General features: G+C 37.9%; 1 protein-coding gene across 2 annotated transcripts in view; it reads right to left on the bottom strand.

The window, feature by feature from the left end:
- Positions 1-4,885: 4,885 nt before the first annotated feature.
- The window catches only part of METTL6 (methyltransferase 6, tRNA N3-cytidine), a 9,078-nt gene continuing 870 nt past the window's right edge, over positions 4,886-13,093 (bottom strand). For both annotated transcript variants that reach the window (XM_079302046.1, XM_079302045.1), the window contains exons 2-6: positions 11,869-12,251; positions 11,043-11,177; positions 9,733-9,903; positions 7,979-8,120; positions 4,886-5,335 (exon numbers count right to left, since the gene is read on the bottom strand). In XM_079302046.1, coding sequence (XP_079158172.1) covers positions 5,187-5,335; positions 7,979-8,120; positions 9,733-9,903; positions 11,043-11,177; positions 11,869-12,150 — 879 coding nt within the window. In that variant the 5' untranslated portion in view covers positions 12,151-12,251 and the 3' untranslated portion in view covers positions 4,886-5,186. The remainder of the gene's footprint in view (positions 5,336-7,978; positions 8,121-9,732; positions 9,904-11,042; positions 11,178-11,868; positions 12,252-13,093) is intronic.

Genomic DNA, 13,093 nt, shown 5'->3' with positions numbered 1-13,093 from the left:
AACAATCTAAAAACCTACATATACTACATTCTAATATTCTAATTTACACTCTACTCATCATTATTTTCTGTATCTCTTCTCTCAGCGTTGGCAGATTCTCCCAAGGAGCCAAATCCAGCCCCTGCAGCTCCTGGACAGCACTTGGGGGTCTCAGAGGGGTCTGCCAGGAGGGTCTTTGCATCCCCAGAGGAGCCAGGGAGATACCCTGGACTCCCACATTGTCCACAAGGGAGCAGCAGCACTACTGAGAGGGGGGGTATTTCACATCATATATTTTTCAGGCATGCAAATTAAGCCCTAGTCTTTTACAAAGACCTTCAAGAGCAATCAAATTTTTCAAGGATGAGACCTAAAATTTGCTGGGAAAGAGGGTAAAATGATCACAAACTCAATCGTTTAAGCAGAAATACACAAAATCACCATTCATTTGGAAGCATGCTGTAGTCTTTTTCTTGTGCCCTTGTCTTCCCTGATTTCTCAGCACCCTGCTGCAAACACAATGAATGGTGCACATCAGCCTAGGAAGTGGGAATGAAAAAGAATCTCTAATGGAACATCTTACCTGGCTAATAGCTTCTATCTTTGCAAGCAATGCCTCTGTGTGACTCCCCACAGTGCAGGCTCACCATCTGCCTTTGCTCTAATAAATGAACTCACATTACAGACACAGAGCACAAACATATCCTGAGTCTACTGCACCCAAGGGTCAGATGCTTTTGCAGTATGTATAACTAGCAAATGTTTGCTCCCAAATGTTTGAAATGGCTCCCAATCTTTCCTAATAACAATCATAGCCAGTGAAAAATTCATCACAGCTATATTATGGTAAGGTAAAACTCCTTAAAAAATATTTATCTATGTTCACTAATTGTATCTCAGCAATATCTTTCCAATATAAAATTCTGCTTCCCACAGTCTTGCATGTATAACTAATATCACACACAATCTGGTTCCACTTTCCTGCCTCCCTGTAACATTAATCAAATTTTGGAACATTCAGGGTTCCACTTTCAAAATTTCACTATTTAAATTAACAGCTTATTTAATTACATGTCATTCCTGGTCTGTGAAAGTCAGGATTTTTTTTCCCCAGAAACTTAAACAATATATATATACATATTTTGCAACTAATTCTTCCATAAAGCACTTCCTAATTTGTAATTTGTATATCTCAGTATATCCAGATGTATGAACTGTTCAACAGATCAAGTAAAAAAAAAATTATAATAGGTGAGTATATAAATGACTTTTTTCAATTTCATATATCAGTTTTCTCCTAGAAGACCATGGCTGTATGTTTTACAGTTGACTGCTGATGCTTACAGCTGCTGGAGTTTCAGGTCCCATTCTAATAGCACTTGGTTTCATAGAAGTGATGCACAACCAACCATGGCCCTAGTATTATATTAATTACTTAAATATTCTGCCTTTAGAACCCAAGGACCTTTCAAGTACCTGAAAGATGCACCTGAAATAGCTTTTTTTAGCATATATTAGCTATGAACCACATAAAACCTGCTGTGATACTATCACCTTAAAGTTCAAATGGTTTTTTTTCTCAGTAGTGCATATTTCTCAGGAAAGAAAGCTCTCCCATCCATATAGTATAGACACAACATCTGTGTGGATTTCTGTCTAGTCATAACTTGTTGTCAGACATCAGACAACATCAACCAAATTTGTCAGAAGCTGTCTTTTGACAGAAAGGACACATAATATCAGATAACTCAAAGACTTCCTACTTCTTTAAATTTGATGAAAATAGATGACAGTCAGACCTTACTCATGTCCTCACTGAAGCACTGCTCATTAACATCATTCCTTAATACCTGCAGTACAATTCCAGGAGGAGATATCAGAGAATCCCACACTAAAAGGTAGCATTTAGGATTCCCTGATTTAAGAGAAGCCTTAATCCAAGTTCATACTTTATCAAACATCAGAGAATGTAAACACAGGGCACTAAATATTTTTTTTAATTAGCTTTTCTTAGTCACATTATTTCAACAATTATCTGCTTCTATCCTAAATATTGCTTAGAACAGGGTGTTGGCATAAAGGAACTTACTACTTATGCTTGCCAAATAGAGCAGCTAGTTCATCTCAAGAGGAACAAAAAACAGGTCTTCTACAGAAACTGAGTCATCTCAGCAGCCTCCATTGATTGCAGACAACTTAAATCAAAGAACAATTGGGACATTTATTATAATCATGGCACAGTAGCTTGCTTGTGAAAGGTGAGCATGATGCAGTGCATATATGCTTTTTTCAAATGTTTTTAACACCATTATCTCTGAATTACTACGTCTCCCTGAGGACAGTTCTACACAGAATGGTTTGGGTTGAAAAGGACCTTAAAGATCATCTAATTCCAATCCCACTGCCATGGCTGCTTAGAGCGTCATCCAGCCTGGCCTTGAACACTGCCAGGGATAGAGATTCCCCAGCTTCTCTGGGCAACCTGTTCTGGTGCTTCACCATCCTCACAGCAAAGAATTTCTTCCATATACCTAACCTAAATTGCCCCTCTTTCAGTCTTTCTTGTCCTGTCACTGTTCAAGTAAAGACACAAGGTACAGGTATTGGAATTTGCTGCTGGTGAACTTACTTGAGCTTGGGAAGGCTGAAGAGTTGGGGGGAGTAGTTCCACTTTACTCAGCACTGCAGCAACCACATGCACCCCATGAGTTAACTGTTTCTCACATGATGAGGTGAGGATTTCTTAAAGCTGACTCAACTTCCTCAAACTTACCACAGTTACAAAAAAATTGCCATGATTTAAAGTCCACAGAAGCAGAGTCATAGAAACCAAATTAACCTTGCTGATCATTCATCTCAAAATAACATCTGCTTTATGAGAACTACAGCAGAAGATCCTTCTGGCAGGGGCATTAATGCATACTACTTTATTTTACAGGTCTGACTGGAAATGAGACTGAACGAAATATAATAAAAAACTTAGAAATATTGCCCTCCATTTAACATGCTGCTACACAAAAAAGTGTACACAGAAATACTGAAGCTATAGCCACACAAAAAATATATATTGTTGTTCTGGCAGTTGTTAGTTCAATATAAAAAGGAACTCTGTGGCTGTCTGCAGCTAAGCCTATTGAGCTGACTCAAGTCTTCTGATTAACATTTTTGAATCTTGCTACATCTCATTTCTTTTGGGGATGAAGAGTTCACTGCACTTGCCTTTGCATACAATGACAAGCACACAGCACCATGATAAGGCACCACTCAAGGCATTCCTTCAGTTTCATTTATGTGCTGCATACTCCAAAAGGACCAAGCCTCCAATCCTGAAAGGCACTTGGAATTACAGGCTGCAAACACCACTAAATACCAGCACAGCTCAGACTACATTGCAAAACTGCTGTGCAAAAGACAAACATGTGTTCATCATTCACCAAATAATAGTTCTGATGAGAACAGTGCTGTCATTGTTCTATCACTTTTTAGCATAGCTTTTCATTTACTATAAATGTTACTAGATATTTATTACAAGCATGGCAGAAAGAGCTAATGGGTTGCACAGCAGGGGCCAGCAATGCATAAATTTCTGGGATAATACTCTCCATAAAAAAAGGAGATGACATGTAATAACCCTCCTCAAAGAGTCATTAGAAGAACTGTGAGTGATTTAAGCATTTTTTCCACTGAGGCCAAAGATTTGTGATCTGTTGCAAATTTATTTCTAACCATCTCAACTGAATAAGACGTTTGGCAGGTCCAATTTGTTTTTAAAAAATTACTGGTTAACTTTGTAACATTAAGCTTCAGGCTGCAAAATTATAACTTCTTTCCTTTCATGCACATACACTCAGTGTTAAGAGCCTGGAAAAAAAAAAAATCTTTATTACATCTTATGTCTTTAACAGAGGGAAAAAGTCACCTCTGATCCACATCAGATGTGTATGACTGGATCATCTAACAACACACAAGTGGAATGACAGCTTGAGTCAAGCAATCACATACTCAAATATACAGCCAGAGATGAAATCCCTACTCAAAACAGGGCCACCCTCAAAGTCACAGGATGCTCGAGGCCTCGGCCTGTCTTATTCCAAGCATTCCCAAAAATGAAGCCTCCACAACTTGTCTGGGCCCTGCCCCAGTATTTTATCTCCCCTTAGTATTTCACTGGAATTTCCCCTGTTGCAAACTGTGTACATTATACAGGATCAGCTCAGGCCATTGCTCAAGTCACCAGATGCTTCTGGGCTTCCTCTGCTGTGGTGCAGCTGTTCAAAATGCAGGTTAAAGACCAGGCATGATTCTGAAACTCCATCATCCAAGAACACAGTCCTGCAGTGCAAAGTGCCACAGTGCAAAGAGCTGTAAGGAAAGGAAGGAGTAAGGAAAGGAAGAAGTTACATCTGCAGCAGCAACAATACAGTGGCAGGAAGAGCATAGACCAACACAGCTTTCCTGAGAGTGATGGAAAAGAACTGAGACCTCTGGCCAGGAAAGAAGCAGCTGACCGCACTGTGTATCCAAGAAAGTACTCCTGACTTACTGATTTCAGCTTCAAACAGGAACCTGACTTGCAAACCTTCAAATATTTCTGCACATTAAATGAAGAACATCTTAAATTAATTAGGGATAAATACAACCTGATCCACTAACACATTTCTTCAAGCATGAAATTAGATAAATTAGGATCTTACTTAGAATATAAACATTTGTTTACACATCTAAATGCTGAGCAAATTAAAAAGATACATTATTAAAATGTTAAGGCAGCTTACACTATATGGCTGAGTCTGTTTCATTCCTCTATCTGAGAAAGTACACTCAGAAGTCCTACAAGTACCAAAAGTAAATGAAATATTCTAACTTTAACAAAGCCCAAAAATCACAAGTGACAGGAAACACAGGATATTTATTTTAAAATAGTTTTTATTAAAAATGGAACTTTATTTATATGTTTTACCTGATCCTCCAACAATGTTGTACAGGTTTTATTTTAGAAGCAGGAACACAGATGTTCAACAGGTTGCCTGCATCACTAAACCATCTTAAAATTCAGTTAGAAATAGCATTCATATTTTGCATCCTAGGATGGAAACCAAAAAGAGGTACTGGATGCCACCATTTTTGGCTCACCAGAAAGAGGAGCACACAGCTTATGTGCTAGCTTCCATTTCAAACAAGCAATGCTGTTGCCAATCAGCAAGAACTTATGTCTCACTGAAAGGCTTTTGAAATTTGCTTTGAAGAAAAACTCTTGGAACACGCAAGTCTTCTTTCCTATTCACAGTTTCTCGCTGCACATATTCACTGACCACTTGTTCATATCCCTCAGCCTTGAAAAGCTGAGATAAGAACTCTGGAAGAGAATAATAATAATAATAAAAAAACATTAAATATTATGTTTAAACTATTTTTAAAACACCAGACAGCATTTATTTAAGCATATGTTCTTATGTGTTGCAGCATGAAAATCACACAGGCCTTCAGATTTCAAGCTGTTCTATGTGGGCAGACTGCTGAATAAAAATCAATAAAGATCTCCTTTAGAAACATCAACCTAAGCAAAACAGCTTGTAAAACTGGGGCTTAAGCTAGTTATTCAGTTGAATTTCCAAAAATTGCCACATCTCTTATTTTTATTAAGCCTTGTCATTCTCATTGTGACTGACACCAGGGCATTTTCCCCTTGTGCAGCTGACCTTCACTAGCTGAATACATCACTTACCAGAAATATTTCAAAGCTAATCCAGCTGTGCAGATGCACCTCTGCTCAGGGAAGAATAACACCCTATGTTACAGGCAATTGCTCAACAGAAAAATTCACAAAATGGGAAAGAGGATATGCAAGTAGCAAGACTAAGTTGATCTGAAGTATTTTCTATAAACAAATTTTACTCAAAGCATATCTCCCTTAAGGAAGGTGCTCCTTAAGAAGCACATCCAAACAGGGTGACCTGTGCAGCAGGAAGGTCTGTTCATGCTAGTGACTTGTCATGTTAATTAAAAATCATCATTTTTCCTTTCCTGCACCTCAATTCACTTACTCAGGCAGCAATTTCACAGTAAATTTAAGCCATTCTAAACTTGTGTTACTTGGTAGAAAACAAAGACATTCCATTTTTCAGTGCTCAGGGGATTAGTTGAAACAGTGATCATGTGGGTACAGGAAGCACCACAAGAGATGGTGTGCTGAGGAAGATGAGACCACCCACTTTGGTGGCACTGCAGGTTTACATCAACCCAAGCCCACAATGGCTTAAACACTGTGTGTGTATGTAAAATGGGAGACCCACACTAATAAAACATAAATAAACAGCACTCAATTTTGAGCCTATTGAAATCTCACTGTGAGGAAGTTGCACATATTTCATAACACAAAATTACAACCATACACTTCTCCACAAATTTAGTATGATTTCAAACAGTAGAAGGATGAATTTTTTTTCCATGGAAGAAGTTCTGTGTTGTTATCTGAGGTCAGACATATGATAAATAAGTTTAATCCAAATTACCCCATGCAGCAATTACTTGGTGTACCAATGTAGTGCTAAAGAGATGAAAAATAGCAAGGGTTGCAACCTCTGTGGAAATGATGGGAGTCATGTCTCCAGTAACAAAAGAATTCTTGAGCATTAAGCAATGCTTATATGAAAATCTGTGAAATTAATGAATTCATAATGATTAAAAATGGGAGTAGAGGTAATCTGTGAGACAGTCACAGACCAGCCCAAGGAAAAACAATCAATGACATGAGTGATATAAAACAAATTCTCTCTTTTCTTCTTCCTTCTTCTTCTTGGTGCCTACCTCAATTCTTCTCTCAAGGGAAACATGCATACTAGCAAGGAACTTCTCATTCAGAAACTATTCCAAAACACAATAAAAATGAGATTTAAAATTCCACAGCTAGGTCAGTCTCTTATTTGTTCCCTCTAGCATTCATTCTCTTTGTAAAAGCTAATTGTTTAAACAGAACTAAAAATCACTCAATAAATAACAGTTCTAGAAATGCTTCAATGAAGCTGTAGCACAGCCTGCATTATCTTAGATTTCATCATTGTCCTATGAAGAATAGGGGGAGCTCAGACAAGATTAATGGTTTTTATATATCAGAAACTATTAGGTAATATGTTATGGCATAAAATATGAAAAACATTTACTTGGCTGCAAATCGGTCTCTTCAGTGGCTGTACTTCGCTTTACACTAAGAACAAAGAGCCTCACAGAAATAAATTCAGAGCTCATATTACACAATGCTCTACAAGTGATATGGGGGTATAATGAGTTTAGCATGAGGAACTGGGAGTTAGCAGCTATAGACAAGCTATAATCCCAATTCATTGTGAGAGTCTAAGCAAATTCCTTCATGTCTCTGCACTTCAAATTCTCCACCAGTAAACTGCAATAACTACCCTTCATCCTGACTACCCTCATACCATTATGACACCTGAATAAAACATAAATACTGTATCACATGGAAATGGATATTTGCATTGCCTTCACTGAAAAACAAACCCTGGAAGACAGAGTGAACACAGCTAGTCTGTGCTATCCCAGCAGGATTTGTGCATGAGTTTCTCAGTGCTGCAGCCGCAGTTCTGCTTTCAGAAGTCAATAGACCTCATCCTGCTCACCAGAAATAGCCCTGCACAAATTATGATGCCAAAAGAATTGCTTACTTGCTTTATGAAGATGATCAATTCTCCTACTGAACACAGGTCTTTTCCCCTTAGGTAACAAATATGAATGAAATTCAGCAAATTCAGAAACTGCTGCTCTGGGAGAATTATGGCATGTACAACAAGCTTGTAAACAAGAAAATGCTCCACAGAGTTCTGGTAATCTAAATAACTGCTTCTTCCCAAAAAGCATGGTAAATAAATAAACCACAATTTAACACTTCATCCACACAAAACACCCATGATCATGTTGGCAATTCCCTGGAGAAAGTTTAAACAGAAGATTCACAGAAAAGAAAGCACTCTACAATATATCTTACCTTCAGTAAAAAAATAGGATCTTGTCCCATCTTGTCTGACATAAAAGTTTTCCCCAAGTTTGCTGCCAGATTTAAACCTGAGCATTGCATGATCATACAGGCCATAGTCTCGGAACAGGACACACTTGCCTGGTTTTAATACCTGTCACATAATACACACATGCTTTAATAAGCTAAACAGAAGCAGTCATATATAGGTATATTTATTTGTGTACACATACAGACATAGGTAACTAAGAAAAGATAGACTAACATAGTCAATACAATAGTGAGATAGATATCTATATCTATCTCTACATCTATATATATACTGGACTGACTCTTAAAAATGTTTCCCCATGAATAAAAGACTACAATCAGTTTTAGAATATATATTTGGGTGCTGATCAGCTAAATTAGCAACACTCTTCAAACAGAGAGGAAAGAAGAAAACATATAGTTTAACAAAAATTCCCATCAGGGCATTTTTCTGTTGGCTAGTTATTCTGTTTAGCACCTGATTTTGTTTAATGATTAAAAATATAATTTAGAATATCATGACAATTCTTTTTTCACAGGGGAAAGAAAAATGTCGCAGTATGTTGAGAAATAAATATGAAAACATTTTAGGAAAATGCATCATGGATTTTTTAAAATTGCTTTTTGGTAAAGAGAGTAAGCTATAAAGAGTTTAAAAATTTTAATTACATGGTCATTGCTCATGTTGATTTTAGTTAGATATCTAAATATTTATATGTGCTAAGAACCAATCCTGATTTTGGAAAACAGCTAGAAATATAAAAAAACGTAAACCTAATATTCCTTTTGCAAACTACTGATAATCAGCCAAATAATATCAGAAAATATAACACCCTTATGCAAAAGTACAAAAATATGTTGACTGTTTTCCTCTGCATGAATATATGACATCTCAGGAAAATTCAGAACAATCACAATTCAGGTTGTTCAAACCACTCTTTGGATGGGCCTATCCTAGTCTATCAACTAACAAAGACAGTTTAGGGGGGCGAGTGTCTCTAGATTAATGTTGACTTCTGAACATTCCACTTTTAAATCATCACAGGTCAGTATCAGCAACAGCCTAACTGCAGGTCACTGGATCTCTGGAAGTTAATTTTGGCTCACTATCATTCACACCTTATCAATACAGACCTCTGCAATATATAAACATTACTCATAGCATACAACCCAAGTCACAGCTTTAAAATCATAGAGTGGCCTGGGATAGAAGGGGCCTGAAGGATCACCTGGTTCCAACCCCCCCTACCATGGGCAGAGACAACTTCCACAGATCAGGTTGCTCAAAGCCCCATCTACCCTGGCCTGGAACACTTCCATCCACAGGATGCCTGGAACAGGGCATCCACAACTTCTCTGGCAACCTGTGCCATCACCTCTCTAAAGAATCTCTTCCTCCTGTCTAATCTAAACCCACTCTCAATTTGAATCCATTCCCCCTTTCCTTGTCACTACATGCTCTTGTAAAAATCTCTCTCCATCTTTCAGACCCCTTTCAGGTACAGGAATCAGTTAGGCCTCAAACCAAGCAAACTCACAATACAAGGAGAAAAAAAAAAAGGACATTTTAAAACATATTTTAGTCCTGCATACTTGGTGGACTAATGAAATGCATCATGGAATAAAATATGAAAAATCACAATTGCAAGAGAGTAATTTTGTCAGGAAAAAAAAATGTACTTTCAAGCTATAAAGAAGGAAAATGCTTTAAAGGCTGTAAAATCAGCTGGTTTTACCTTGTAAATGTTCCTCAGGACAAGATGCATTTTGTCAGGATGAATGGCAGAAAGCACAAATATAAGTGTGACAACATCCACGGAATCTGCTGGTATATTGTCTAGAAGATCATCTTTGGTAAGATCACACTGGAACACTTTACATCTTTCAGTACTATATAAGGCATTTTTCTAGGGAAAGAAATAGAGGAAGCTTTCACTGAAAATTAGCAGCATTTGTTGCTACAATAAAGTAAAAATCTCATTAAATTAACCAGTGGAGAGACACAAACCACAGTGGTAAGAGAATATTAACTTCCAACGGGAGGCTACTGCAATGAGAAAGTATTGCTGCTAACTACAGTAGTGAAACTACAAGTTGTAGAATAGTCTGTTCCCATGAATTTGAGGAGGAGTGTGCATTAAGACAATTCAGAAAACATACTATTTCTGTTTTACCCCTGCTTCTACTCTTTAAAGAATATATAAATAGTATTGAAAGGAATTAGGTATTACAGGGTGATGAAAGCAAAGCTCTTGAGCTACAGGTAGACTGCAAACAGTTGGGGCTCCTGTCACAATAATCTGGTTTTGCTGCTGACAAAGAAACCTGGTCTTGGCAAAAAAATAAATTCAGCAGGAGCTGTGGAGGCAGATGCTGTGAAGTCATCCAAAACCCAGGGCACACATTCAGCCCAGCCTCATCCTGGGGTGCAGCCACAGCATCCCAGGGAGCTGCTGCCCTCCACAGGTATTTTCTTCCCATCTTTTGCATGACAAATGCTGTTTGTGTCTTGTGGTTCTGGGTCACAATACTTTTAATTAACAGATATATAAAAATCTATCTGTGACTACAAACTTAATAAAGATTTTCAAAGCCCAAAGCCCCCACCAGCCCTTGTTGCAAGGCTTGACTTTGGACTGCAACCTACTCCTAGTCAGGTTACAAATTTCTTTAACAATAATTTTCCCAGCCTTGTTTTCAAGGTTCTCCTTGAGGCTCCCTCTATTAAGGGCAAGCTTCCATGACAAACAAATTTTGCTGCATAGTCAGCAGAGACATAGTAGTGCTCCCAAAAAGCACTATCTTCATGAATCATTCAAATAATATACCATAATGCTCTAATTTGACACTGAAAAGCCAAGTCTTGAGCAATGATTTGGCTTCTTACATAGGGTCTCCAATTAAATGCATCAGTCTCAACTTTTTGGCAAAGCATACTCTACCCTTCTTACAAAAAGGAAGCCAGAGAAGTCTGTTGTTACAGTCATTTGTAATTTTAGAAGCTTCTAAAAAACACTCTAAAAGGAGTTCCAAATATCACACCAACCTTCACATACTCAACAGCTCTAGGAGAGAAATCACAGGCATATGCAAAAATATTCAGGTCTTCTTCTAAGAGTGGAAACAAGCAGTTCCCAACCCCACAGCCTGCTTCCAGAATGGTCAGTTTTTGATCTGAAAACTAGGGAGGAAGCAATACAAGACAAAACATACAATTTTTATTTTATTTTCTCATCATATGAGCAGAAGCACTGTTCACCCAGCATCTTAAAAGCTATAATCAGTTTTAATTACAGTTCTTCAAAAAACCCAAAGTAGACAGCCACTCAAACACAGACATCCTGATTTTTGCAAAATTAGAAATCATTTTAGAACATATTAATATTTCTTCATTCATCTACCCTTTAAGTAATCAACTGACTTGTGCCATTTCTGTCTTGTTTTTAATTCAGCTATAAGGAACAACAGATGCATCTGGCTATTCCCCTTAACTGTGTTCAGCAATTAGCCTGCACTTCTGGGTGCTTTTCTTTAAAGCAGTGTACTGAAGTGCACCAGCTTGCACACAGAGAGACAAGCTGTCTACTTTAGAACTGGAAAATCAAATATTCCAGACTTCATTCTCAGCATCCAGGATGCCACAAACAGCATCCCCATCCACTAAGGGCCAATTATAAACTGAAACTGAACTGATGCATCTGATTCTGAGAGCTTATTGTTGATATTAAAAGAAAATACACAGAGCACTGCAAACTTTACATATGCCAGCTCTTAACCAAATGGCTTTGTTCTAAGCATTATTAACTCCCCTGGAAACAACTGATTGGGAACAATCAATCCCATCTTTTACAGCAGAACTGTACAGCTCTCACCTCACGACATGCCTTTAACTCTTGAAACTCTCTAGTTGTCCAATGTCTGTCTTTGAAGAAGTTGGTACTGTTTCTTTTGTAAAACAGGTCCCAGTTCTTCTGTGCCTCTTTCTCCAGTTTTAGTTGTTTGAACTCAGACACCAAAACCTGATCTTTAGCCAGTTTTTCTGCTTCTTCTGGGCTAAGGACTCGAGCACTATGGCCTTTTTTTGGGAAAGCATCATCTTCGGTAGATGTTGTTACTATATTTAAGCAATTGGCTGATGCATTTTCTTGGAACATCCTAGATTATTTCACACAAACATGAACACCAAAGACCCAAGGATGATTTTTTTCCTTAGTATGTGGTTCCATCACTTAACTTAGGTAAAATAAGTGAGGATCTAGAAGCAGAATTAAAAATGAGAAACAATTATAGTATTCACTTACTACAATTTCAATGATCTGTCCTACCTGATGGACCTACATTTCACCAGATTTCTCTTAATTTCAGAAAACCTTAATCTAAACTGTAATAACTGTAAACAACACCACACTGATGTCAAAGTTAAAGAAGATACTTCAGAGTCTCCTGGTCTTCCCTCTGCATCCTAGAAAGCTACCCAAAAAGAAAAAGATGGTGCAGCTCTAACTCTTCACCAAAAGAGACTTGAGAGGGAAAGCAAGGGCTTTGTTTCTAATTAACCTCAGTTAGAACACTTCAGAAAAAAAAAGGTAACTGAAGAACGGATGACATTTAAAAGTCACATTAAAATTAATGAAACAAAGTGTATTCATGTTAGCATTTCTCCTTCCTGCTCCCAGCTCTGTGAGAAACCACCGCTGAAAACAACAGCATTTATAACATCACGTCACCTAAAGAGGAGAACAAAACCAGTGATGTGCCCAGAACGTCTAGAGCCGGCCTGTGCCAGCATTCCACCCACTGCCTCCTCCTGAGAATTCACAAGGGTTTTAACAATCACTGGTGGTTTTATTTCCAGAAGTTTTAAATAAAAGAGCTTTGCATAGGCTGGGAAAGGACTCAAATATTTTCTGTGATGTTAAACTGGTTCTGACACCTGCCTTGTCATAAACACGCAGATCTTGGATGATGGAATATGCAAATTAAATGCTGCATGGGCCAGTAATTCCCAGGGAAGGCCAGGCAGCAAACACCCATCACTCTTGTACATCAGTGCCCAGAGCCAGGCATTGGTGTCAATTTACCAAAAAGGAAATGAGA

The sequence above is a fragment of the Erithacus rubecula genome (assembly GCF_903797595.1).
Source record: "Erithacus rubecula genome assembly, chromosome: 3".
NCBI classification, from domain to species: domain Eukaryota; kingdom Metazoa; phylum Chordata; class Aves; order Passeriformes; family Muscicapidae; genus Erithacus; species Erithacus rubecula.
Note: the sequence above shows the minus strand (reverse complement) of the source record. Positions and strands in the feature narration are given on the sequence as shown.